The sequence below is a fragment of the Rhipicephalus microplus genome, unplaced genomic scaffold (genome assembly GCF_043290135.1).
Source record: "Rhipicephalus microplus isolate Deutch F79 unplaced genomic scaffold, USDA_Rmic scaffold_21, whole genome shotgun sequence".
Taxonomy (NCBI): Eukaryota; Metazoa; Arthropoda; class Arachnida; order Ixodida; family Ixodidae; genus Rhipicephalus; species Rhipicephalus microplus.
In genome coordinates, this window is record NW_027464594.1 from 9548705 (window position 1) to 9576278 (window position 27574).

Genomic DNA, 27574 nt, shown 5'->3' on the forward strand with positions numbered 1-27574 from the left:
ATGTGAAACATATATGCAGGAGGCGTGTGTTTGTGAAGCATGAAAGCTAGTTATAGTGCATTTCCAAGCAGAGGAAGTTCTTTTCACTGTTTTCACAAGAAGAGGCGTGGTCTTGAGAGAGACGAAGACGATGTTCTGAACGGTCGCGTTTTGGTCCTTTTCGGTTAGTCTTCCATATTACAAAACAATTTTCATAGCTTAATTATTTGCTATTCTACTGGAACTATGGCCACTTCCTTTGGGCGAATCAGAAGATCGTAATTACAGATTATTTTTCCGTATGTGTTGCTCTGTCTTCTGGAGACACCTTAACACATTTGCATATGTTTCGACAACTCATACCGCCAAACTTGCATAAACTTCAGCTGTAATGGGTACCAGACCATCATGGCATATATCTCATTGACATGGCGGACGCACTAACCACAGTATCTCTTAGCGGTTCCCTTATGCCGAATTTGCCTGATACGGCCACGCGACAGCAATAAGGTTTAGAAACCTGTGTTTGCATGAATTCAATTCCTACTCATTGGATAAATATCGAGATTTCGCACATCTAAGGTGCTGCTGGAATAGACAGTGGTGCGAAACAAGGCAATTGGAAGTTACTTTTACCAGATTGCATTGTAGAATTCCACATCTAAATTATTATTTACATTAGGTTGGTCTAAACGCGTCACCTTTATGTCAGGTTTGCAAAGAAATGGAAACGATAGATCATTCATTTTTATTCTGTCGCCAATCATCTTATCGCTTTAAAAGATACCTGGTAGCTCCACTTGAAAAATTCGGATTAGAATGAAATGTGGAAGTAATTTTATCGTTCGGCAGCATTAAAATTCGTTATAGCCACAAGGACGTCTGCTCTGCGGTATTTGACTACATATTTGAAAGAAAGCAATTGCCATGGTAAAGTTCCCATATATATATATATATATATATATATATATATATATATATATATATATATATATATATATATATATATATATATATATATATATATATATATATATATTATGAGACCATGTCGGTATGGCAGCAACCAGGTTATCCTTCTTTAATCCAGACGCACGAGCCAGAGAGCCAGCCCGCGTGACATACGATGATGATCACTACAATGGTTTGGTCATACAGATGAAGATGAAGTACATAGTCAGCGCTCACACTATTTTCCCCCCTTCCCGAAAGAGGGCAGCAAGTTAGAAAGGGTTGAGACGCCGAATATATCGTTTCAGTCGAGAGACGTGGGCGATCTCGGTGTGGCGGCGACGACGATCAGAAGCCGCGTTGACAGGAGCAACGCGATAGTTGACTTCAGATGTTCGTTCCAGGACGGTGTATGGACCGAGATACCGGTGAAGGAATTCTTCGCAGAGCCCAGGTACACGAACAGGTGTCTACAAAAGGACTTCGTCGCCTGGGCGGAACACAACAACTCGACGCTTCGCATCAATGTCGATTTTTCTCTTGTCCTGAATGGTAGCAGTGTTGGCGCGTGCGATTTCACGGCAGCGGGCGACGCGAGCGGCGAACTCTTTCGGGAGAGATGAAGATGGGTTGGAAGATGTGGACAAAATGGTGGTGTCCAGAACAAAAGTCGGCACACGGCCATACACGAGAAAAAAAAGGGCTGAAATTCGTTGTACGCTGTATGGCAGTGTTATATGCGAATGTGACAAAAGGAAATATTGTGTCCCAGTTTTTGTGATCTGGTTGCACGTACATAGAGATCATGTCGGACAAAGTTCGGTGAAAACGCTCAATCAGACCATTAGTTTCTGGGTGATACGCTGATGTGGTCTTGTGGATGGTGTTAGAGGCCTTTAAGACTTCAGCAAGGACATGTGAAAGAAATGTCTTACCACGGTCACTAAGGAGCACACGCGGTGCGCCATGTCGTAAAATAATGGCGCGAAGGAAAAAATCGGCTACTTCAGAGGTAGCACCAGATGAAAGAGCTGCCGTCTCCGCGTAGCGAGTAAGGTGGTCTACGGCAGTAACAATCCAGCGATGACCGGCTGGCGTAAGCGGAACAGGTCCGTATAAGTCTATGCCCACAAATTCAAAGGGAGTGGACGGGAACGGCAGTGGTTGCAGTGGCCCCGCGGGAAGAGACGTGGTACGTTTTCGGTGCTGGCATGACGCGCAGGAAGCGACGTACGTGGCGACAGAAGTGGAGAGGCCAGGCCAAAAGCAGCGAGTCCTGAGGCGGTCGTAGGTCTTGTGGAACCCTAAGTGGCCAGCTGTCGCATCGTCATGAAACGCTTGTAGAACTTCCAGACGAAGTGAGCGAGGAATGACGGGAACCCATTGGTTACCGAGAGGATGGTAAATTTGCCGACATAATGTTCCCTCTTGAAGCTTGAAACGGGCAAGTTGTCGTCTTAGGCGGTTGTTTGGAGCACGCGATAAGCCAGCGAGCCGATCGATGATTGTGCGGCAGTAGGTATCGGCATGTTGGAGCGAGACGAGATCTGTGGACGAAAGAAGGTCCGCCGAGGCAACTAACTGTTTCGAAGGAGCAGCCGTCTGTTTGGTCACTTTGGCAGGCGGTGACGAACAGATGGAAGGTGACACTTCGGCGCTTTGCGAGAGCGGGCAACAGGACAAAGCGTCGGCATCTTGGTGCTCTCGGCCCAACCTATATGTGACGCTGTAGTCATACTCTTGTAATCGTAGTACCCAACGACCAAGGCGTCCCGACAAATTTTTCAGAGACGATAACCAACACAGAGCACGATGGTCAGTCACTATTGTGAAATGCCGGCTGTATAAGTAAGGACGAAACTTTTGTATGGACCACACGATGGCGAGACATTCTTGCTCAGTGATGCTGTAGTTTCGCTCAGCATGTGACAGAGTACGGCTCGCGTAGGTCACGACTTGTTCTTCGGAAGCATGGTTCCGCTGAAGAAGGACAGCACCGATGCCAAGTCCACTTGCGTCAGTGTGTAGCACAGTAGGTGCTGCAGGGTCGAAATGGCGAAGCACTGGCCGTGATGTGAGGCATCGCTTGAGGGTGTGAAAAGCGGCTTCGCAGTCATCCGACCAGACAAAGGGTGCACTCGTGGTCAGAAGTTTGTGCAGAGGAGCCGCAATAGTAGCGAAATCACGTACAAAGCGGTGGAAATACGACGCTAAGCCAAGGAACCTGCGGAGGTCTTTCTGTGTGGTTGGTGTAGGAAAGTGCAGCACCGCGGCAACCTTGTCGGGATCGGGCTCAACGCCATGTTTACTGACGACATGACCTAATACCTTGATGCTGTGACTGGCAAACCGACACTTCTTAGTGTTGAGCTGGAGACCGGCCTTAGCTAAACACGTGAGGACTTCGTCTAGCCGTTCCAGGTGCTGTGAGAAGCTCGACGAAAAAATGACATTGTCGTCCAGGTAGCAAAGGCAGGTCTTCTATTTTAATCCCCGCAGTACCGTGTCTATCATCCGTTCGAATGTGGCTGGGGCATTGCACAGGCCGAAAGGCATTACATTGAATTCAAAGAGCCCATCTGGCGTAGCAAACGCAGTCTTCTCTTTATCAGACTCGTGCATTGGAATCTGCCAATAACCGGAGCGCAAGTCGAGACTTGAAAAGTACTCGGCACCTTGTAAAGTATCAAGAGCGTCGTCAATGCGAGGCATTGGGTAGACGTCCTTACGAGTGATTTTGTTGAGTGATCTGTAATCAATGCAAAACCGTACCGAGCCATCTTTTTTTTTCACTAGTACGACAGGCGAAGACCATGCGCTTGTCGAAGGCCTGATGACGTTGCGCGCGAGCATGTCGTTGACTTGTTCTTCTATAAGCTTGCGCTCAGAAGCCGACACACGGTAAGGGCGGTGGCGAATCACACGGGATCCGTCGGTGTCGATACGATGGGCGGTCACTGTTGTTTGACCCAGACCTTCGGAACAAACGTCAAAGCAAGTTTTGTGCTTCATTAATAACGCTAGCAAGGCATCCGCTTGCGTTGGGTTGAGATGTTCACACAAAGTGGCCTTGAGAGCAGGAAATGCATCTTCCGCTGGCATACACTTTGAGAATGATGAAGAAGATGAACCAGTGACGACACAAAGCGGTGCTTCTTCGGTAATGCTGGCAACAGTCGTCCCCTCAGGCAAAAGGAGTGGTTCTGGCGTCGTGTTGCAGGCCGTGATGCTTGCATAACCACGGGAGAACCGCACTAAACAAGATGCGATGGTGATCCCTCGAAAAATGCAGCGCTGGCAAGGAGCAACCAGAGCGTCACCATCTAGAATGTCACGTGACTTGATCGTAAGGACACGTTCTCGTCCGGGAGGCAGGAGGAAATCCGCAGCTGTCACAAGCTTGGGCGACGAAAGGTCGGCAGCAGAAGAAAGCTCAGTGTCCGTAATACGAATGAGGCGCCGACCACACGAAATTACAGCAGACGCCGCTGACAAGAAGTCCCAGCCTAAGATTATCTGATGAGCGCACGAAGACAGCACAGCCAATTGTATGTGATGACGGATTCCATTGATGAGAATACGAGCAGTGCACAACCCGGTCGGGTGAATTGGACTGTCATTAGCACCGCATAACATGGGACCGGCATAAGGAGTTTGTACTTTACGCAGGCGAAAACACAATTCACGATCAATTACCGAAATCGCGGCTCCAGTGTCTATAAGGGCGTCAACAAAAACACCTTCCACAGAAACAGGCAGTAAATTAGCTGGACGAGATGGAGGAGTTGTAGCGTTCCGACGACAAGCAGTTTCCCCTCCAAAAACTGCACCTTCTAGTTTTCCGAGTCCCGAGAGATCGGAGCGGGACGCAAGGGTGATGACGTACGCCGAAACGGTGACGGGGAACGGCGGCAAGATGAACGAGAAGGATGAGGCCCAGCATGAGACCGTGGAGGGGAGGGCGACTGACGGAAGGTGGATGGATATGGTGCGAGATCGTATTCATCGGGTCTCGGGGAAAAGTCTCTCTCGTAAGCTGAGTAACCACGTCGTTCATCCTGCTAACGGCGGCGGCAGAAACGGGATATATGACCCCTTAAGCCAAAGTAGAAGCAGATGGGGCGGGGAGGACGCCATGTAGAATAGTGGCGTGGCCTTGGCGCTTGCGTTGTCATCGCAGCCACATGGTCGCATCCGACGTCCGCAGGCACGGTTGGAACTGGTGCAGGGACCCGCGATGCAACTTCTGCGTACGAAGGCACTGGGAAGCGCACAGGAGACGGGGCATGTGCAGCGCTTGTCATTGATGCCAGTTCGTCCTTGATTATCTCTCGCAGGTTGGGAGGAGGTGTGTGGACAGACGCAACGGTAGGGTTGCCTGGAATAAGGCCGTGAAGTTCTTCTCTGACAATTGTGCGGATAAGGGCCCGCAATTCATGCTCTTTGGTAAAGCGAGCGTCGCAGGAGTCGTGTGGAAGGCGCATGGAATGAAGCGCGTCCAGGCGTTGGCATGTAGTGATGACGTCCCGGACGGTAGTCGGGTTCTGAATCACGAGAGCATTGAAGGCCACAGAGTTGATGCCTTTCAGTAGATGTCCGACGCGATCGGCCTCCGTCATGTCATTTTGTGCTCGGCGACAGAGAGCCAGAATATCTTCAATGTAGGACGTATACGATTCGTCGTCCCCTTGAATGCGGGTTGCGAGCTTCTGTTTCGCTACTACAGAACATCTTGCAGACGTGCCAAATACCTGACGGAGATGCCCCGTGAACCCCGACCAATTGGAGAAGTCGCTCTCGTGGTTGTAATACCAGGTTTTAGCGACGCCATCGAGGTAAAAAGGAACGTAGCGCAGTTTGTGCGCCTCGTCCCAATAATTACAAACGCTGGTTCGATCATAACTGTCGAGCCATTCTTCGACGTCTTCGTTGCGAAGGCCGGAAAATACCGGAGGGTCTCGATGAGAGGTACTCACGGTGTAGTGAAGCCTAAGTGGCTGAGAAGGAGCGGTTGCAGCAGTGGGCGGGTTGGGTTCTGCCATTGCTGTTGCTTGAGGGCACAACCGTCGACCAGACCGGAGCTCCAGGGGTTACGGGTAGAGCAGGAGGACGTGGGAACCAAAGCACGCTCCACCACTTATGAGACCACGTCGGTACGGCAGCAACCAGGTTATCCTTCTTTAATCCAGACGCACGAGCCAGAGAGCCAGCCCGCGTGACATACGATGATGATCACTACAATGGTTTGGTCATACAGATGAAGATGAAGTACATAGTCAGCGCTCACAATATATATATATATATATATATATATATATATATATATATATATATATATATATATATATATATATATATATATATGTATTTAAAGGTATGGGATATGGCACAACGGGAGCGTTGTCAACAAGGATGTATATATATGTATATATATGTATATATATATATATATATATATATATATATATATATATATATATATATATATATATTACATATATATATATATATATATATATATATATATATATATATGTATATATATATACGTTGCGAGGAAGGAAGCGCACTGGCTCCGTAGTATAAACGGAAGCGAAAAAGCACGACTAACGAGGAAACACTTTTATTAATCACATACGTTTCGGCTGGTGGGCCAGCCTTCGTCAGTGTCACACTGACGAAGGCTGGCCCACCAGCCGAAACGTATGTGATTAATAAAAGTGTTTCCTCGTTAGTCGTGCTTTTTCGCTTCCGTATATATATATATATATATATATATATATATATATATATATATATATATATATATATATAAGGGAAAGAAGTGTATACCTAAGGGCTCGTTTTTCCGTGTTTTTAACACAATAATAATGAGATATAACAGACAGTAATGCCAAGGAATGTACAGGGGAAGTTATTAACATTAATGGAATTTAAATAAGAAGAAAGAAAAGTGGATGAAAAAATTACCAACTGTAAGCAGGAATCGAACCTACGACCTTCGAATTACGCGTTCGATGCTCTAACCACTGAGCTATTACAGCGGCACTCCCTCCATCCACTTTTTTGGGTTTATCTGTGAATTTAGAAGTAGGAGCGACAGTCAGCGCCATCTATAAGCCAAACAACGAGTGTGAAAACACTCTTATGCGCATGTTTGGCGTCACGTAGCACGTGAACTTATTATGAGCGGGCAGCTGATTAATTGTCCCTCTTATACAACCTAAACACACCAAGTCTGCCAGTACGAGACCCTCGTTCAATGAAATAAGTGAAAGAAGTGTATACCTAAGGGCTCGTTTTTCCGTGTTTTTAACACAATAATAATGAGATATAACAGACAGTAATGCCAAGGAATGTACAGGGGAAGTTATTAACATTAATGGAATGTAAATAAGAAGAAAGAAAAGTGGATGAAAAAATTACCAACTGTAAGCAGGAATCGAACCTACGACCTATATATATATATATATATATATATATATATATATATATATATATATATATATATATATATATATATATATATATATATATCTTGTTACGGTGATTACAAATACACGGAAGAAAGAAAGAAGTGTATTTGCAATATTTACAGGTAGGTATGACGCCTCAGGGCTGCTAGGATATCGCGCGCCGAATCCACTTCTTCATCGATGCGTCTACGACGGGGCGAAGCCATGCCCACTGCCTCATAGTATCACCCCCGACGGGCGCAGCGCCGTCCCGGTGCCGCTAAGTCAATCAGGGCTGGCAGTGTAGTAGCGTTTTAGTCGCGAAACATGGACAACATCAGTAGGTGATGTGGCAGAAGATGAAGGTGGTTCAACGGGAGTGATGAGGTAGTTGACGTCCATGACCTTGTGGAGAACTTTGTAGGGCCGAGTGTATCGTGGAAGGAGCTTCTCGCACAAGCCTTCACGACGATGCGGCATCCAAAGTAGGACGAGAGAGTCAGCAGGATAGTCAACGTCGTGGTGCTAGTCATTTAGCGGACTTTTTGTGAGGCCTGAGAAGCAGTGAGCCTAGTGTGTGTGATTTGGCGAGTGACGTGGGCTCGAAAAGCAACGTCCTGAGCATACACCGTTGGTTTGGTAGTATCAGAAGGAAGAAGTGTATCGAATGGCAAGGCAGGGTTGTGGCCGTTCAGAGGAGAGAGAGAGAAAAAACTTTATCCAGCCGTACAGAGGAAAGAACGGATAATAGCCGGCAATGTCATGCCTTGATGAATTGTACGCAAACGTAACGTAGGGGAGCATTGCGTCCCAGTCACGGTGATCAGCAGAGACGTACATGGACAGCATGCCTGTAAGAGTTCGGTTGTGGCGCTCTGTAAGACCGCTGGTCCAGGGATGGTAGGCAGTAGTAAGGCGATGTTCGGTAGAGCAGCTACGGAGGATTTCGTCGATAACTTTTGCGAAGAAGCAGCGGCCACGATCCGCCCGAAGCTGGCGCGGAGCCCCATGCCGCAGAATGACGTCATTCAGTAGAAAGTCAGCCACGTCTGTAGCGCAGCTACCTGGCAAGGCACGAGTTATAGCATATCCGATCGCATAGTCAGTTGCGACAGCGATCCATTTGTTGCCTGACACGGACGTTGGGAAAGGTCCGAGCAAGTCGAGGCCGACGCGGAAGAATGGTTCTGGGGGAATATTGATAGGTTACAGCAGTTCAGCCGTACGGAGAGCAGGACATTTGCGACGCTGGCAGCGCTCGCAAGCAGCGACATAGCGGCGCACAAATTTATACAGGCCAGGTCAAAAGAACCGTTGCCGCACGCGGTGATAGGTGTGTTAAAAACCCAGGTGTCCTGCCGTCGAAGCATCATGCAGATGTTGAAGAATGGTGGCAAGCAGGTGTCGGGGAATAACTAACAAAAGGTCCGGGCCATCAGGCGTCATGTTGCGGTGGTACAGAATTTCATTGCGGAGGACATATTGGTGGAGCGAAGGGTCGGAATGTCCTGAAGATACTCGCTCAATGACCGTCTTGAGGGTTGTGTTCCGGCGCTGCTCCGTGCCGATGTCGCGCAAAGCGGATATGGCGAGCACACAAGAATCGCTCTCATAGATGGCGAGGTTAGCAGGGTCCAACGAATAACGCGAGAGACAATCGGCATCTTGGTGTAACCTGCCAGACTTACAAACTACGTCGAAGTTATACTCCTGGAGACGTAGAGCCCGGATACCTAGGCGACCAGTTGGGTCCTTGAGCGACGACAACCAACACAGAGCGTGGTGGTCCGTAATAACTGAAAACTCCCGGCCATACAAGTAGGGGCGAAATTTCGCTATAGCCCAGACCAACGCAAAACACTCGCGCTCCATTATCGAATAGTTTCGCTCAGACGGGGAAAGAAGGCGGCTGGCATACGCAATAACACGCGTTTGCACCCCCCCCCCCCACCCTGGTGTTGAGCGAGGACGGCGCCGATGCCGTGAGCCTTGGCGTCTGTGCGAACTTAAGTCCTCACGGACGGGTCGAAGTGAGCCAACATTGGTGGCCAAATGAGCAGCTGGATCAGCGTGGAAAACGCAGCTGCTTGGTCTTGACCCCACGAGAATGGTGCCAGAATAACAAGGATCATCATTATCATCGTGTTCTCCGCTTCGAAGTATTTATCCGCCATGGGCCGAGGTGCTGCTCAGGCTTCAGCCAGCGGCAACGACTACCATGTTGTACTGCTCCGCCTTCCCACCGGGAAGCTCGTTATGGACACTGTTTTTCTACATGCGAACTTAGCTGGTCGCCCTTACCGGGTTTAGGATTTCAGAGATGCTCTTCGGGACACCATTGGCTTGAAGGAGATAAGCTCTATATGTCAGTTTCAAATGTCTCATGTTTCGATGGCCACATGCAAGTCAACGCTGACGAAAACAAAGTTGGTCACAACAGGCGAATTTTTCGTCAAAGGTCGTCGATGCCTCGTTATTGACTCGCAGCCCACAGAAATAAAGGTGAAGCTTATGTGGCTTCCTGAGCGCTTGGAGGACGCCTATGTTCGCAAGGCACTGCAAGTTTTAGGTAGGTTAAGAAAATATCACAAGAAAGCGGGAAAGTAGGGAACACGGAACAAATGTGGTCGCGAAATTGGGATGTTGTTTTATCCCATGCTGATAGAGTTCGCGTTGCTGGTATTCCCTAAATATTTCTGTTTGCGCAGTGCAAAGCGCTGTCCTGATTAGTGGCCACCCACCACTTTGCCTTTGGTGCAGTAAAGTTGGAGACATCCGTCAAAACTGCAGGATTCTCACTGTGACAACTGTCGACGCTTCGGTCGTTCGGACGAGGATGGCGTTATGACATCTACCAACAAGCTGCGAATGCGCAGACATTAGCCAGATGTTAGCCTACAAGAGCTTATTATGGTGGCCACCGAGGCTCTGGACGATATGGGAGACACTCCGACAATTCCAGATGCTGCGGGCTCTACCACAAAGAATCAGATGTGGAAAGAAAGACACTCGCTGTTGACAAAGTTGAAACTGCTGCCTGCAAAGAGCCAAGTGAATCATGCAAGCAGCATACCCTAAATGGCTCCGCACAACCCCAAGCACAAGTAGGAGTTCCTATGAAGAGTGCTGTTGTGCTGACCCATAAAGATGCCAAACAACCACCAGTAAATGACAGAGACGCTGGGCTGAATCCCGCAGAAAGTTCTTCAGCTGCTGCGCTGCAGCTCCGCAGCAGCTTTTTTATCATGGTGCGCTGTCAGAAGATGATATGCAGATCTCTATGGATGCAGCAATACCGAAGCGTTGCGCATCGTATACTGCTCAGATTCAAGCAAAGGGAATGACCCAGCGTCAGTGACTGGGAAGTCACGCTGTCGCCGAAAGTTCATGCCCAAAGATAAGTGTTGCCGATACCTATCTAGGAGGCCTGGTGGGGGTTCACGGGAAGCCTCAGCGCCAACTCTTAGGACTGCTCCAGTGGGACAATAAGCGCATTAGAAGGTAGTCACCATGGCACAGTCTGAGCGACTTATGTTTGCTACCTTGAACGTACGCGGCCTTAGGTCTTCTCAGAAACAGGCACACCTCCATATACTTATGGATCGAAAGTGTCTCGACTTTGTCGCCATTCAAAAAACAAAGATCAAGAGCGAGAAAGAGACCGGGAAGACGATGCGGCCTTTTATATTTGAGTGTAAAGTGTGTGTCTCACGTGCAAAAGGTTTATCTGTGGTGGTTGGTTGTTTCTGTGAAAGAGCCTACCCTGTTCAGCACTGTTCACTAGTGTTGACGAAGAGGGCAGTTATATATGCTGTGATGTTTTTGGTACAAGGAGCGCCATGGCGAATTATCAATCTATATGCGTTTATTGAAACTCTGAAACTACTGGACTTATTTGAAAAAGTGCCTATGTTAATCGATGTCGACAGATGCACGGTACTTCTGGGAGATTTTAACTGTGTATGTGAAGCTAGTGATCGTAATAATCCTCCTGGAAAGAGAAACAGGAATGGCGAGCTTTTATCCGGCATTGTAGATATTGCAGGACTAATCGAATCGGGCAACGGCATATAGAAGAGTTCAGGGCAGTTCTCATGCTCGCCTTGTCTGGATTTACATGTGCTCATCACTCCTCTCCCTCGTAAAATGTTCCGTAGCACCAAACCAGAATCACTCTCATATTTTTATCGCACAAGATAGTGAAAATCGTCGAAAACAACTCCATCCCCAGTAGGTCCTTTGGGAAATGACTGCGAAGATCCTCTGTGATCAGGAATTCATTATTCGTGTCCAGATGGCAATAAGGCAACCCTTTTGATTGGTTTGCCTATCTTCACTGCTTAGGAGCTTTTTAAACAAGAGGTCTGTGCTGTATCTTTATAAATTGGGGCTGTTAAGTCTTTCTATAAAAAGAATGATGAAATGATACTTCTTAAAAGTCTTTGCAATCTTTATGAGCTGGAATGCGAAATGCAGGGAAAGTACATCAATGACAGTGAGAATATTTAGTGCCAACTACAGAGATATGATGCGGCTTGCTACCAAGGGGCACGTATTAGATCTCTGAATCAGCGCACCTTCAATTCTGAGCAACCGACGCGCCAAGCTTTACTCGATGAGGAACGCCATGCGATTTCTAAAGTTATTTCAGACTTGTACTCTAACGCTGGGCTCATAAAAAATACAAGCGACATTACTTTGGCATTCGAAAAGTTCCATAACGTTTATTTAGCTCTCCCTCTGATGATCCTCACGTTCACCCTCAAGGCTAGTTTTGTTTCTCTTGTGAACTTCTTCAAGGAAAATGATTGTGCAGTCAAGAATGTGCCCATTATATACTGGAAATCGAGCAGGCAATCGACAACTTGCCTTTATTGAAAACACCTGGTCCTGATGGCATATCTGGCGAAATTTACAAAGCTTTCAAGAAAACGTTTGCTCCTATATCGCTGAATATTTTTCATATTGGTAATGACATGAATACACTCTCATAATCTTTTTGCAAAAGTCACATTGTGTTATTACACAATGCAATACTGACTAATAAAAATGTCGCTTCGTCAAGTACTACAGACCTATATTGCTGTCAAACGTGGATTACAAAATTTTCGCAAAATTATTATCCGATGGGTTGCAATTTGCTATGCCGAACTTCATTAGGTCTCATCAGACATGTGAAATTAGGGTTCGATCCTATATATACAGACCAATATACATGTCGCTCGCACGGTGCTACAATACTGTCATGGGTTTCAAAAACATCTCTCAATGCTACAGGTAGAGCTTGGAAAAGCTTTTGATCGTGTTTGTCATCCCTACCTTTTTTCTCTTCTCGAACACGCCAATGTTGGCAAAGTTGTTCTTAGAGGCATTAAACTATGTTATAATAAATGCTCAACTCATCTGATAGTCTATGGTCAACTCTCGAAGCCTCTTTCTATTCGCTCTTCTGTAAAACAGTAATGCCAGATGTCACCATTTCTATTTGCCCTTTATCTGGAACCTTTGCGCTTAAGCATAATACAGTCGAGTTGCATTCGTGGCTTTAGTATGTTAGGCAGCGAAGTTAAAGTATTAGCTCATGCAGACGATGTCGCATTCTTTGGAACAGATAAGTCAAGTGTCGAAAATGTGGTATTCACCATTGAAATGTTTTGCGTAGTATCAGGAGCTCGTTTAAATGTCTCTAAGTGTTTAGGTCCGTGGTTTGGCTTGTGGGGTAGCAGAACGAACCACTTTGCAGGGATTAAATGGACAAGAACTCTTCCAACATACCTCGGTGTACCATTGCATGCAGATAGATTCAGTGCGCATTGCTAGAATAAATGCGTCCCTAAGCTTGAACGACAGGCCCAGGCATTTTTTCCCTATCGACTCTCAATCTTTGGGAGAGCTGAAGCTTGCAATACTTTCTTAGCAACAAAGCTTTACTATGTATTGCAACTTATTCATTGCGCAAGATTTTATATACAATGCTTTCACCGGATTTTGGCTCTTTCGTATGGTCTTCGCCTTTTGAGCCCATGTGTCGTGATAATATATTCAAGCTAGTTAGTGAGGGTCGGTTAGCATTGAAAAACCTTTATCTATGGCCAATAGTGTCACGATTTTTTTTTAAACAATGCCCGTCCTGTAACACGTTCCTTGTTGCAAGCTACAGTTGTGTATTGCTTTCCTGATTTCTTTCATCAAACTTCTTCGAACGCCCATGCTTGTGGGGATTCATGCAGAACGTTTACCTCTCAGTTCAGTTCCTTAAAGCTCGCTTTTTTGTAGAATACCTGTACACAGTATCGGGCAAAGTGCTGTATAAGGATCCACTGAGCACAACCTTCTCACCTCCGTTGTACCGCCTACAGTCATCCAATTTTCCAGAGGACGATATGTTGAAGCGAGTGCGCGAAATGTACATTCCACCAAATTCAAAAACATTCTTCTAAAAACTCCACCCTGAAACATTGGCGGTAAACACATGGTTTAAAAGAGAAAGGGTATTTTTATTCCGTCTGTTAACTGCTGTCTGTGTGATGTGCCGGAAATCATTGAACATTGCTTTGTTAGCTGTAAAGATGCCATACTGTTTTGAGATATCCTTCAGCGAGCACTAAAAAACGTTTTGTCATTACTTCTCACACAATACGTTATCTTCTACCAGCAGCGCTTGATAAAGTGCCATATTATATGTTTTTCCTCATGAATATGCACAGCTTGTTGAAGACAGGAAGGCAAGACCGCAATGCAGAGCCCACCACCTCTTCAAGCACACACTTCATTCAAATGGCTATCCACCTCAAAAACACTTACGACGAGCTAGACTTCAGACCGAACTGGTACTCTACCTTAGAGAGCTGTTTGACTTCACCCCTTTCTTGTTTTCATAACACCATGTGAAGAACTCACGCTGTGTTAGCCATTGCGTGTTTATGAGTAACGCTTGGGCGCTTACTTTCGCCCTTTGATTGTACTTTTGTTTGCTTTATTTTGTCTTTATTACGCAAATACTTCGATAAATACTTGATAAAAAGGGCAGAGCCGTGTGGTAGAACATTCTCTTGCAACGTAAGCGACCCTGGTTCGACCCCCCCTCAAACCCTGATAACCCTGGTTTGGTCCTCACTCTGCTATAAGGATTATTTATCATTGACTGAATTGATTTGCATCATTCTCGATTTTCTGACACGCAGAAGATGATTTTTCGCTCATACCCAACGGCATCGACACCGGAATTTCTGCGAAACAACCTCTTTAACACTATTGTGTTAAAAACCCACAAGCGCTGTTTTCACTATAATAAGAGATAGTGTCGTCTAAATAAAACACACTGGTGTATGTTTCTGATCACAGCGGGCCTCGTTTGTCCTCCCCTCACTACGACGGTGGTGATGAATAATTGACGTATGCCAAGTATAAGATATCTGTTAAAAAGTACGACCAAGTAGCTCAAGATGGAGTCTTTGCAATGCTTCTGTCAAATACTAGACGTAAAGCTATAATAAATGTTCAGATTTTGCACTTGAAAACTACGTTATGAATGTAACACACGCCATAGTCGATGACTCAGGGAATATCGAAAAGCTGGGGTTTGTTAGAAGAGCCCCGACAGGATATGAAAAAAACGTTTTTGTATTCTCACTCAAATCAAAAGGACTGGTGAGCAGTAACCTTAAACGAGTATTGTGGCGCCTGCGAATATGGACGGCATATTTTCATTACCGTAGCCTTTGAGCACACACACGAACACACGCGCACAAACACTTTCGGTTTCAATATTGCCACGGTGTCGGGACGTGGCTGAAGGGAGCAGACGAGTTTCAGGAGAAACGTTTTATTGGGCCGGATTTGTAGCTATGTAAAATAGAAGTCAGATTACAGCTAGACATTGGCACTGATAGCGGCGAACAGAGCGTCGGCCATCGATCATCTGACAAGTGGTGAAGCGCCTCTATAATTATACAAGTGCCATCGATTATTCCAGCTTCAGTGGTGGTCTTCACGCTAGCTCTGTAGAATATTATCGAGTGTCCGCGTCTTTCGCGCTATCTTAACCGAACAATCTCCCATCATTGTGAGCCTTCTAGAACATTGAAGCACAGTTTGCGCTGAAAATTTAAGACCGGCTTTGTGAGCGAAAACTGAATGAAACATAAGTGTAAATAAACGCGCGAGGCGTTGCCCCCTCCTCTCATACAGCATCATCCCGATGCTTAAAACTGAAAACTGGGGGAAACACAAGAAAAGTTACAATACCAAGAATAAACCAACAAAAAACGCAATAATAAATAAGTACAAACAAGTAAGTACAATACCAGAGTAACAACAACAAATAACACAGTACATAAGTTCTTCAACGCGATCAAATGGCTTGAGGCGTGCGCCATGAACTACTTAAGGTCACGCAAGCCACCGTTAATAGTTCCCGATGCTGTATGGAACAACTATGTAGTCGTGTGAGCGGAGACTTCAAACTACCCGGTACAGTCCGAAGGACCGTCGCAGAAGATTTTCGCTCGGGCCACGACGACATATCGGCGTCCACTCCCAAACGCAGCTGCCGGGCTACTTTTCCACAAAGTGGCGAAGATTTTAACAGCGGCTGTCAGTCGTCTGTTGATTAATGATGTGGAGACGAGCAAGCTGTAGGGCTTTTTCGACGCGCTCAAGCTAGACAATCACGTCGAGGTTTTCTTCGTCAACAACTTCGATAGCATGGTGTCGAGCGTCATGCGCCGGTTTCCTTTCATAAACTGACATGTATGGCGACATCTGCGTCGTCTTCTGCATCACCGTGTTGTATGCGAAGGTCCCGTACGGAAGGATGGTGTCTCACGTCTTGTGTTGAACATCGGAGTGCATGGCCAACACGTCGACAATTGTCTTGTTTAGCCGCTCGAAGACGCCGTTGGTCTATGGGTTGTACGCTGACGTCCGGCGGTGGCTTGTCTGGTTGTAGGCCAAGATCACCTTAGTTAACTCAGCAGTGAAGGCGCTTCCTGTGTCAGTGATGAGGACCTCTGGTTGTCCAAGACGCAAGAAGATGCTTCAACGAACAACTACGCCACACTGGTGGCACTGCCTCTAGATATCGGATCCTTGGTTTGGCGTAGCGGGGGATGTAGTTTGTGACGACAACGATCCATTGATTCCGTCAGGTTGACGTAGGAAACAGTACTAGTAAGTTCATACTGATTATCTGGAACGGTCGATGTCGCGGTTCGGTCAGCTGAAGATAGCCTGCTTGTCTGGTCAGCCGTGTCTTTGGTCGTTGACAATCTGGGGATGTACTGACGTAAGGAGTGACATAGACGGTACGTCGGGGCCAGTAGTATTTTCCTGTATTCTGGCGAGCATACGGGAAACACCGAGCTGTCCAGTCATCGGATTGTCGTGTAGGGCCTGGAGGACTTCTGTTCTCACTCCTGAGGAGGCCATGGGAACATGTTTAGCTTGAAGAGGTGAAAAGGTTTTCTTTAGGAGAACTCGGCTTTGCGGAAAGACGCCAGTTCTCTCTTGGATACCTTTGGAACAGTCACGCTGTTACCCTCGAGGAACAAGGCTCCTGTGTTCTGAGTCAAATTGTTGTTGCTCGGCAAAGTCATCGGCACTCATGGTTCGCAAGAAGCAGTCATCATTTGGGTCGTCTGGCAGAGGTGTTTGGAAGAGGGCACGAGACCGGCAGTCGGCAGGAGAGTGTTTTCTTCCTCACTGCTAAACGACGGTAACGTTCAATTTCTGAAGTCTCATGCTCCACCATGCGACGCGACCCGAAGGGTCTTTCAAGTTAGCTAGCCAACACAAGGCGTGGTGGTCACTTATTACTTTGAAGGGCCTGCCGTAAAGGTAGGGGTGGAACTTTGATGCAGCCTATAGGAAGGTAAAGCACTCTTTTTCTGTTTTTTGTACAATAGTTGGCCTCTGCCTTTGAGAGTGACCGGCTGGCATAACTGATGACTATTTCTAGTCAATCAGTTGCCTGCACAAGAACCACTCTGAGCCCTGCACTGATTGCGTCGGTGTGTATTTCTGTCTCGGTGGACTCATCAAAATGCGCGAGTAATGGAGGTGTCTGCCGGCATCGTTTTTTGAAATCTTTTCTCCTGTGGTGTTACCCACTCGAACACCACGTCGGTTTTGGTAACGTTTGTGAGCAGTTCAGCAGTGCGGACGAAGCTTTTGACGAACCGCCTGTACTAGGCACCCAGGCGAAGAAATGGGCGAACGGCCTTCTTGTCGGTGGACAGCAAGAAGTCAGCGATGGCAGCTCTTTACCGCAGATTGGGACGGAATCCATACTTGTTAATCCCGAGTCCCAGGAAGAAGAGCAAATCTGCACTTTTGTGGCTTCAGGGTAAGCTTGGAGGTCTTGATAGCTTGAAATACAGCTTCATGGCACTGGAGCTGCTCGTTAAAGCTCGAGGAAAACACCAAGACGACGTATAAGCAGGCGAGGCAAGTCTGGCATTTCAATCCTGCCAGTAACATATCAGTCGCAAGTGCTGAGCAAAGACTGTACAAAGTGACATTGAACTCGAAGAGGCTCTATAGCGTTATAAACGCAGTCTTGTCTCTCTCGTCGACTTCGATCTGCCAATAGCCAGTCCTGAGGTATATCGACGCAAAGTACTTAGCGTTGTGAGGTCAATCCAGGGTGTCGTTCATGCATAAAGTGATTACATGTCCTTCTTCATCACTTTGTTTTTAGGCGACAATAGTCGACGCAGAAACGTCGGCTGCTATCCTTCTTCTTCACCAACACCAAAGCAGACGCGCAGGAACTCGACACCTAGATTATGTCGTCGCGTAGCATTTCGTCAATTTCTTTTCTTACGCGGCTTTTCGTTCTCGACTCTAAACTTGATAAGGGCTGCGGCGGGTTGGTCGTGCACTTTCTTCTGTTATGACACAATATTTCACGACTGGGGACTGCCAAGTTATTGACGACGACGAGAAGCAATCCTTGAATTGCAGGAGAGGAGTTTTGATTTGGGCTTGCTTGAGCTTCGGAAGGCTCGTATTGACGTCGAAATTAAATTGGGAACATCTACACAGTTTGGAAGTCTCCGAAGGAGTGAAAGAATTGATGTAACCAACAATGTCTTCCATTTCGGCGATCGTCGTACCAATGTGGAGGTGCCTGTTTTCTTGGCTGAAGTTTGCCACCATTACCTTCGCTTTGCCATGACTCTGGTGGTGACGATTCTCGCAACGCAAATCTGATGGTCAAGGAACAGGTGCATGTTGCCCTCGATGACGCCTTCAAAGTCTATGCTTTGGTGTCAACGGAAACGATGACGCTTGAGCAAGGCGTAATGGTGACTTTGTTTTCCAGCACATTCAATGTGTGATTCTTTAGTGTTGTGGGGGTCAGCAGCGTGTTTTCTGGGGTTATTGTTATTGATTCAGACCTCAGGTCTATGACAAAGCCGTATTGACATATGAAGTCATGCCGCTATAAGGTTCGTACTACAAAGCTCGCTGGATAAGTCTGTTGGATAAGCTATTACAAAGCATTACAAAACTCGCTGGATAAGTCCTGTTATAATGGTGACTCTTGCTGTGTATACTCTTGCTGTGTATACTCGTCGTTAATAAATGAACTCCAGCTATCCGAATTTCTGGGTCTTTTCATGTAGCTTTCACTTCTTTCAGCTCCGTCGCATAAGGCCCACTGAGGACGAAAAAATTGGCTATAGTGTTCGAGAGAGCAGCGACGTGGTGGCCATCGAATAGTACGTCAAAGTCGCTTTTTCGGCGTCGTGCGTTCCATTTAGGCCGTGGCGTCAGATTATGCTACGTTAGCTTATTCCGCTGCTTCCACGTTGTGTCGTTGCGTCTTCTTCGAGCTGTGAAGTTTGGACGTTAAGGCCGCTTTGGTGTAGTGGTGAGTGCTTTCGGCTTCGTTGACATTTCGTTGGAAGTGGCAGCGGAGGATCTTCGGTAGGTCGTTGTACAGCAACCGCACCTCTATCGCTCGCTGACCATGGTTTTTCGAGTATGAGCTTGGGGAACGACCCCGATTCGGGCCAGTGTACTGGCGGCACTGCGGTAATATGTAGCGCCTTGGAGACGCTGAACTGTAAGGTCGTCGGGCTGTCCACTGCGCTCCTGCGGTCGGCGACTTTTAACTGCGAAGCGTTTCTTAGTGAACCTCGGTGACTTTGAGCGTATCTATCTATCTATCTATCTATCTATCTACCTATCTATCTATCTATCTATCAATCTATCTCTCTCTCTCTATCTAGCCGCCTACGACTTTCAGCTCTCCTGGCCATTTCGTCTATAGTATCAATACCAAATTTAGTACGGCATAACATGAGTATGGCCAGCATAATTGTCTAGTCATAACATGACTAGCATGATGTGTATGTCACGAATGTCATGACTTACATTTTACGGTCTTGCTGCTCTTGTGGTGTTTTCGTTCATATGACATGTTGTAGAATTGGCATGGCATGGCATGACTGCATGGCGAGTACAAGTGACAGACCCTGACGTGGAAATCACGGCATGCATCTCACGTAAGTTATGACTCATCCTTCATGACAACGCGCCATGCTCATGGTACGCTCGCAGTAATTTCCCTAGCTTCACATATACCAAAGTTGGCGTTACGGAACGTGAATGGTTAACGAAGGTATGTGACTGGTGAAAACATGATAATGATATGAGATCCGTGTTATGTAACAACATGACTACATGCCACACATGATGCACTCACGGCCGTTTCGCAAGCTTTCAATACAAAAAATTTAGTATTACGGGACGTGAATGGATGGCGAAGGTATATGGCTGGTGCAAGCATGATAGTTTTTAGATACGTGTCATGTTAGAGCATGATTACATGCCACGCTCATGAAGTGCCCACGGCCGTCTTGGTAGCTTCACATATACCACTTTTGGTATTACGTGACGTGAATGGAAGACGAAGGTATGTGACTCGTGGAAACACGATAATCATGTGACGCGTGTCATGTAACAACAAGTCTGCATGCCACACTCATGATGCGTTCATGGTCGTTTCGCCAGATTCACATGTACCGAATTCGGTATTACGTGACGCGAACGGATGACATATCTAAGTGACACGTCCATGCATGACAATCATGGCATGCGTGTCATGTAACAACATGACTACATGCTACTCTCATGATGCGCTCGCGGCCGTTTCGCATGCTTCACATATGCAAAATTTGGTATTACAAGTGAGTGAATAACGAAGGTATGTGACTGGTGTGAACGTAATAATCATCAGATGTGTGTCGTGTAAGAACATGCCTACGGGCCACACCCAACTCGGCAAAACACTTTGACGTGACCCGGCGCGCGTGTGCGCTGGCGTTCGTTTTGTAACGTCACGCCCGTGCCGCCACGCCAGCCGCCGATCTGCATGGCATATACTCACAGGGGCACGGCGCAGGTTGTTGCTTTTGCGCATGCAGGTTTGAGCACGCCCGGCGTCTTTCCGTCACGAAGCTAAGCAGACGCGGTGCTGTCTAGGTAACGTCATCGACACGAAATGACGCATGTCACAATTCGCGCTGATTGCCGCAGGGCCTCGCTGATAGACGCTGGTGGCACCTAGCGTCAGATAAAGTGCTCGCGTTTTGCTAGCGTAACGTCGCTGCGCCCCAGCGTGCGCGCACATCCACGTTACGTGCGCTTGCTGCCATTTTGCTAGCTTCACATATACCCAGTTTAGTATTACTGGACGTGAATGAACCATGAAGGTATGTGACACGTCGAAACATGATAATTATAATATTCGTTAATGTAAAACATGACTACATGCTACGCTCAAAGCGTGCTCACGGCCATTTCGCTAGCTGCACATATACCAAATTGGACATCAGGTGACGTGAATAGATGACGAAAGTGAAGGACACGTCCAAACGTGATATCGATGATATCAAATACATGCACGGCATAATTTACCTCAGCCTCGTAATGTTGTGCGTATTTTAAAGTGACATATCAACCTTCCTCATACGTGCTTTGCACATCAGCGATTCCCACTGTGTGTGGGATCTGCCAATTTTCGAGGTCGTTCACACTGCTAAAGACAAGGTGCGTTCACGTCGAAACCTCGTAGCCCCATTTTCAGAACTGGCAGCGGCGGCATATGTGGCCAGCTTTCCCGTAATTGTAGCATAGTGCGCGGTCGTCGGGAGCACGCCAAGTGTCAGTCTTCCTCGGCGTGTATCGCTGGCCAACTGGCGGGTGGTATGGTGATGGTGGAGCCGGCGGTTGTGTGTGCGGGCGAAACTGCGGTAATGTGGCGCCTTGGCGTGGACGTGGAGAAGGGGCTTGACGGCTGTTGGTCTTCAGCATAGCTCATGGCTTGCAGCGGTGGCTCTGGAAGCTGAAAAAAGCCCAGTGGTTGCTTGATTTCCTGGTGTACGACGTTCGCAATGGAGTTTATTTGAGGCCGCGCTGATGGCATTGACTTCCGCAGTTTTCTCGCATGATTGCTCAGATACTCTAACGCAGGTCGGTGGTTGCCAGCGCTTGGACCTCGGCGTAGATTGTGGCCGAGAAGCTGTAGTTGTATTGCAGTGTCCGCATCTCGAGCGTCATTTCAATTGCAGATGCTTCCGAAGTGAATTTGTTGCCCATCTTAGGTGGGTTTCTGATCAATCCGGCGAAGAGTTCCTGCTTAAAACCCCCCATAAGGAAGCTTGCTTTTTGCTCTTCGGTTATGCTGGGGAAGTTGGTGCGACGAAACAGCCGGGTCATCTCTTCAACGAAGGTGTTAACATTTTCATTGGAGGGTTGCACACGTCTCTCCAAGATAGTAGAGATACGTTCCGTGCAGACGACAGTGGCGGCGGTGCTCAGGAGCATCGTAAGAAAAAGATTCCAGGTCCATCTCGTAGATTTTGGGTTCTCGAATCATGTCTTCATGGCGACTTCTAGGTGAAAGTAGAGGCGGCGCAGTTTTTCTTCATGCTCCCAGCTATTGAAGGCGGCTACTCGGTAGTACGTTTCAATCCATTTTTCTGGGTCTTCAAGCGATAACTACAGGAAAGTGGGAGGCTTTTTCATCTGCCGGAGAAGAATCCGTATTAGCTGCGTAATGTCTGTCATGGTCTGTGCAGCTGATGTGTGATTTTTCAGCGCCTGGTGTTTTCAGGTAGCAGCCCATACTCTGGCTCCCATCTTTTTTGCCTGCGCCTGACTCGCTGCTTAGAGTGTGCGCCAACGTCCTCTTGGCGGTGTGTGCTTGGCTTGCGGATGGAGGGGTGAGTTTGGAACACGGGCCGTGAAGCACCTCCACTAGATGTAACGATGCCGTGACGTGGCTGAAGGGAGCAGATGGGGTCTTCAGGTTAAACTTTTATATGGCCGGACTTGTGGCCACGTAAAAGGAAAGTCACTATACAGCAAGACACCAGCGCTTATAACGATGAACAGAGAGTACCACGTCGGTATTTGTACATGTGCCGTCGAATATTCCAGCCTTATCAGTGATCTTCGCGCAAGCTCTAGAATAAACTCAAATGTTAGCGTCTTGCACCCCGCCGTGGTGGTCTAGCGGCAGCGGCAGCTGCATTTTCGATGGAGGTGAAATCTTTGCTGGCCCGTGTGTTCAGATTTGGAGGCACGTCAAACAACCCCAATTAGTCAAAATTCTTTAGCCCCTCACTACAGCGTCTTTCATGATCTAATGGTAGTCTTGTAGCGTTAAATACCACATATGAATCAGCTCGCGTTTTGCACGCGATTCTACCCGCACGATCTACAATAACGTGAACATTCTAGAACAATTATCTGTACCACCCCTCTTACACAATGCCCCTCGAGGGCTCTGTAAGGTACTGTAAGTAAATAAATAAATAAATAAATGAGGCGCAGTTTGCGCTGAGCGTTCCAGACAGGCTTAGCGGCGAAAACTGAATAAAACATAGGTGCAAACGCGCGTGACAATATGAGGGGGTGGGTTCTCAGTGACGTTCGATAGTAGTGCAACGACACGGAAGGACAAAACTGTCGACGTACGAACCTCATATCTGTTCTTTGAGCGAGGTGCACGTAAACATTGATTAATTAATCAAAGTTTAGTGAACGTGACAGTGGTTTTTGCAACTTAGAATGCGTGAAGGTCGCAGAGCTCCCGAACTCAGGAACACTATTGACTGGTCGGGTTAATGTCGATTTATTACAGTAAAGTGGTTCGCAGATGCTCAGTGAAGAAAACTTCAAATAAAAAGCGATATTTTATACGTGTCGTCTGACTTCTGTGTGTAGAATAGTTGACAGTGAATACAAAGAAGCTTTTTTTTAACTTTCACCTCAATCTACGCACATAGGCCTCAAGCGTATGGCATCATCGAAAGTCAGCCACATCCCCGCCACGAGTACATCGCGCGACCTTCATAACAGCAGCCAAACATTGTGATAACTATCGGCACGCGTGTATGTACGACGCGATATCAACACCACAATCATGGTTACCATTCCGTATTAAGAAATGAGCACGTCTACATTGAATGTTCTGATCACTATATGGACTGCGATTACAATTCTGCAGGTCACGGAATAGAATCTCAGCTGCACCGGTAGCATATTCAACAGTGACCCATGCACTTGTTTTTATTTCCATGTTGCGCTCAGGCTTTATAAAAAAACGCATCCTGCGGAAAGCAACTATGGCCATGAACTGCTCAGCAAAGACTGCAGCCATGCACGCCACGTAAAAGTCATATCACTGGAGCTTGAAGTTTCTGTTCTCCCAAGGACCCTCTTTTCAAACAGAGGCCAGTTTTCACTCTCGTTGGTGGCTGGGCGTCTGTCATCTAACGTCCCGTTTTTTGTGATACAACGTCCCAAGAGATTATTGGCCAATAGCTGATACACATCAAGAACTTTGTTTGAATCAGGTGTGCTTGTTTCCGTTGACACTGTGGATAACAGTTGAAATTGAATGAACGGGCTGAAAAGTGCGAAAAAAAACTTGCGAGTTTTCAGAAAGATAACTCAATTGCGGTAGAGGCAAACTGTCGTATGCCGAAGTGAGCCCACCCGCGTACATTTAGGCGAGCGCTCATGAACATTTCTTTCAAAGGTCAATGTAACTCGTATGTATGGTTGTACTAACATATTTTTTGACAAAGCCTGCCTGATGGGCGTTCTGAATTCATGGCACACATAACTAACGATTCAACTATCTTCAGTTAGGTTGTCCGGAACACAGTGAAAAATGGCAAAACGTCGCCAAACAGCACCCATTGGAAGGTACTAAAAATAAAGCAGAAATTAGCAGAGATGCGCGGATCGTATTCCTAACTGCACGTTTCATCGCTCTAACAATTTCGCTCCGCTCATGCTCGAGCATGGTGTTAGAATGATGCGCTCCATAATATCAACAGTGATTGCTCTGCATACAATGCAGAAGCAAAATCATGGTATTGTTTCGACCTCACTGCAGGATACGATACAATATATACAATCAATGGACTTAGGAGCGGGAGAAAACCTTAGCGCACAAGGGGGAGGTGAAGCTCAAATTGCTCTCCGTGAGTGTTGCAGGTGATCGTTTATCATCGCTGTCACTCTCAGTGCTTTCTGAAAGCGATCTGAGGAATTCCCTTAACCGAACAACTTCGACAACACCAACAACACCACAGCGTCACCACCTTTGCCTGGGCGCGGAGAAGATTTCGCCGCATTCGTTCTGAAACCCGTCAACAAGCAAGACACTTTGCAGTGTGCTGCCGTCTGTCGAAAAACGTTCAAGTACGAGCGGCGCAGAGCTATTCGATCAGCGATTGCAAATAGCGAGCCAGTGAGACTTTCAGCTTACATTGTTATGATATTCACGCACTTCCAAAGCAAGGACAAGTGATAAATGCAAATAGATCGAGTAGAGTTTCAACTGGAATAAGTAAAACGTTAACATTTACCTAACCTACGTGGATATACAAAAAACCTCACGAAGCCGATATGTGTACTCTCTGGGCTGGTCTCGCGTATTTTCAAAAAAACCTCACGTATCGAGAGAATGAATCAGATTTATTGCGTCATGGAGGGTCTCATTTGCGCACGGATGCAGGAAACAAGCGAAGTGGTGGTGTTTGTATCGCACAGCCGAACAAGGAAGCGCCTGCCTCCTGACCATACTGAGAGCACGCTCCAGAATTACGCTAGGCGGCACGACAGTCTATGGGCCTTGCGAATACTATACCAGTGTAGTGACGTGTCCATAGAGCCAATGGAGACATCAATTTGGAAGTGACAGTAGCACCGTCTAGATTCTGTAGGGAATAGTGAAAAGACTGCGAAATGACTATTTTTTTAACAAGTGAAAAAGGTTTCGTTACCTTCTGCACATCAATATATTTTTAACCAAATATATCTAAGGATATTGCTTGTATGATTTATAATTGCGTATAAAATGAAAAAGGTTTTAAAGGCACCAGGGTGTTTCTATATGGCAGCTGGCCTTACGCATAGCAGACGACATCGTCGTCGTCTGCTTTTGTGTCATGGCTGACCTCCGCTCCTTTTAGCAGCCCTATTTTTCCATTTCTATCGTTTCCACATAGTACATTCCAGTAAACTGCTCAATATAAGCTCATAAGTATCTAGCATACTTACTTTAGTCAGTTATGATGCCGCATGCAGGCCGAGCGAAATGACAACGCTGGTCACACAAGCTTGCAACAATAAATAGTTTTATTGCGAGGCAATCGATCGATGTTTACACAAAATAAAGGCCACGTAAGTAACATTTTAGCACGTACAGCAGTGAACAATATGCAGGCATCAGCGTTCATGTGCAAAGAAGGTATACGTACTACGCATAGCCCCAACGCAGATGCCCGGAACACAGAAGCTGTTCAGCGCTGACTGATATATCCATCGCACTGCACGAGACCTTTGCTGCAGTAAGTAAAGGCATTCCGCTTACGCCCCCGCTCTTGTGTAACCCAAGATTTCGCAACAACTCGTTGACAGTATTCGGTAAACTTTCTGTATTGGTATCAACATAATTGCGTGCCTTTCACGAGCAGTGCAGCAAGATGGTTTATTTCCTGGTCCGCACTGACAACTAGAGTGCGTTACTTTCCAATTTCCTACGCGTTTGCACTTTGCATGCTTCTGAATGCCTGAAATAAATGAAGAACGGTTTTTTATGCTTACTAGTCTAAAGTCTAACAAATAAAATCGGTCGAAAAAAGGCTTCATTCAGTTTCGTTACCTCACGCCGCCAGGTGAGCTGTCATCGTTTCGATGGTGGCGACTCCTCACGCTGTGGCCGCAAAGCTCGCAACATGCCAATGGCCTGCCTATACTTCGAAGACAACGTGTCCTAGGAGTCCCATGAGTTTCAATTCTTCCTACGTAGTATCCGGACTTCTGCGACGCTGCTCATTTTCTCTGGTCAAACAGTCGTTGCACGTGGGTTTCCAACTTTTGCGTCACAATCGAGTTTGAACGCGTGAATTTTCTACTTCTGAGACACAACTGAGTGCGATCTGTTAATTGCTGGACAGAACGTGAAGCGAAAAAAAAAAGAAGGCTCCGGCTTCTGCAACACACAGGGACCGTTAAGTAAAACGGGCGATGTCAACAGACCACACAGTCAAAGCGCATCGCATAAAAACCATGTGAGAAAGTTGGAACTGCAGGGAAAATACCCCTAAATCTAGCAACCGAGGTGGGAGTCTTTGTGACCACATTGGTTAGAGTCGATAAGCGGGGTCATTTGATCAGATATATTTTAGCCGCTAATTAAGAAAAAGCTCTGACTGAGCCTTCAGTTCACATTAACAGAAAGTTCTAAGCACACCATGCAATTTTTTTCTTAAATAACGTTTAGAAAACTCAAAAGTCACTTTTGACGGTGGTTGTCATACTTTTTTGCAACAACTTAATCAGGAACTATAAAGGTGTATGGTATTTCAACTACAGCAAAATTACGTGAATGACGTGCCTCACTGAGAAGACCTCATAAGAGGTGAACGTCATGCCATTTTTCTCATTCACTACAACTGGGTTTCTCATGTACTTCAACATTGCTTTAGGGGCCAAGCTGCTTACGGCGAGACTTGGCCGGCACTAAGGCGGCGTCAGCCCTCGACCATCCACTGTACCCAGCAGCGTCTCCCTTCTTGTACAGCGTCTCCATTTTCATGCGATGACGCTGTCCCTTGGAGATGCGTGCAAACTGCAGTTGGGTAACAATACACTAA

General features: G+C 46.7%; 1 protein-coding gene across 4 annotated transcripts in view; it reads left to right on the forward strand.

The window, feature by feature from the left end:
- LOC119179588 (uncharacterized) overlaps positions 1-27574 on the forward strand; it is a 198578-nt gene that overhangs the window by 129125 nt on the left and 41879 nt on the right. Inside the window, exon 2 of one of the 4 annotated variants that reach the window (XM_075883815.1) lies at positions 14093-14215. The exons of the other annotated variants lie outside the window; for them this stretch is intronic. Coding sequence (XP_075739930.1) covers positions 14093-14215 — 123 coding nt within the window. The remainder of the gene's footprint in view (positions 1-14092; positions 14216-27574) is intronic. 4 annotated transcript variants of the gene reach the window in all.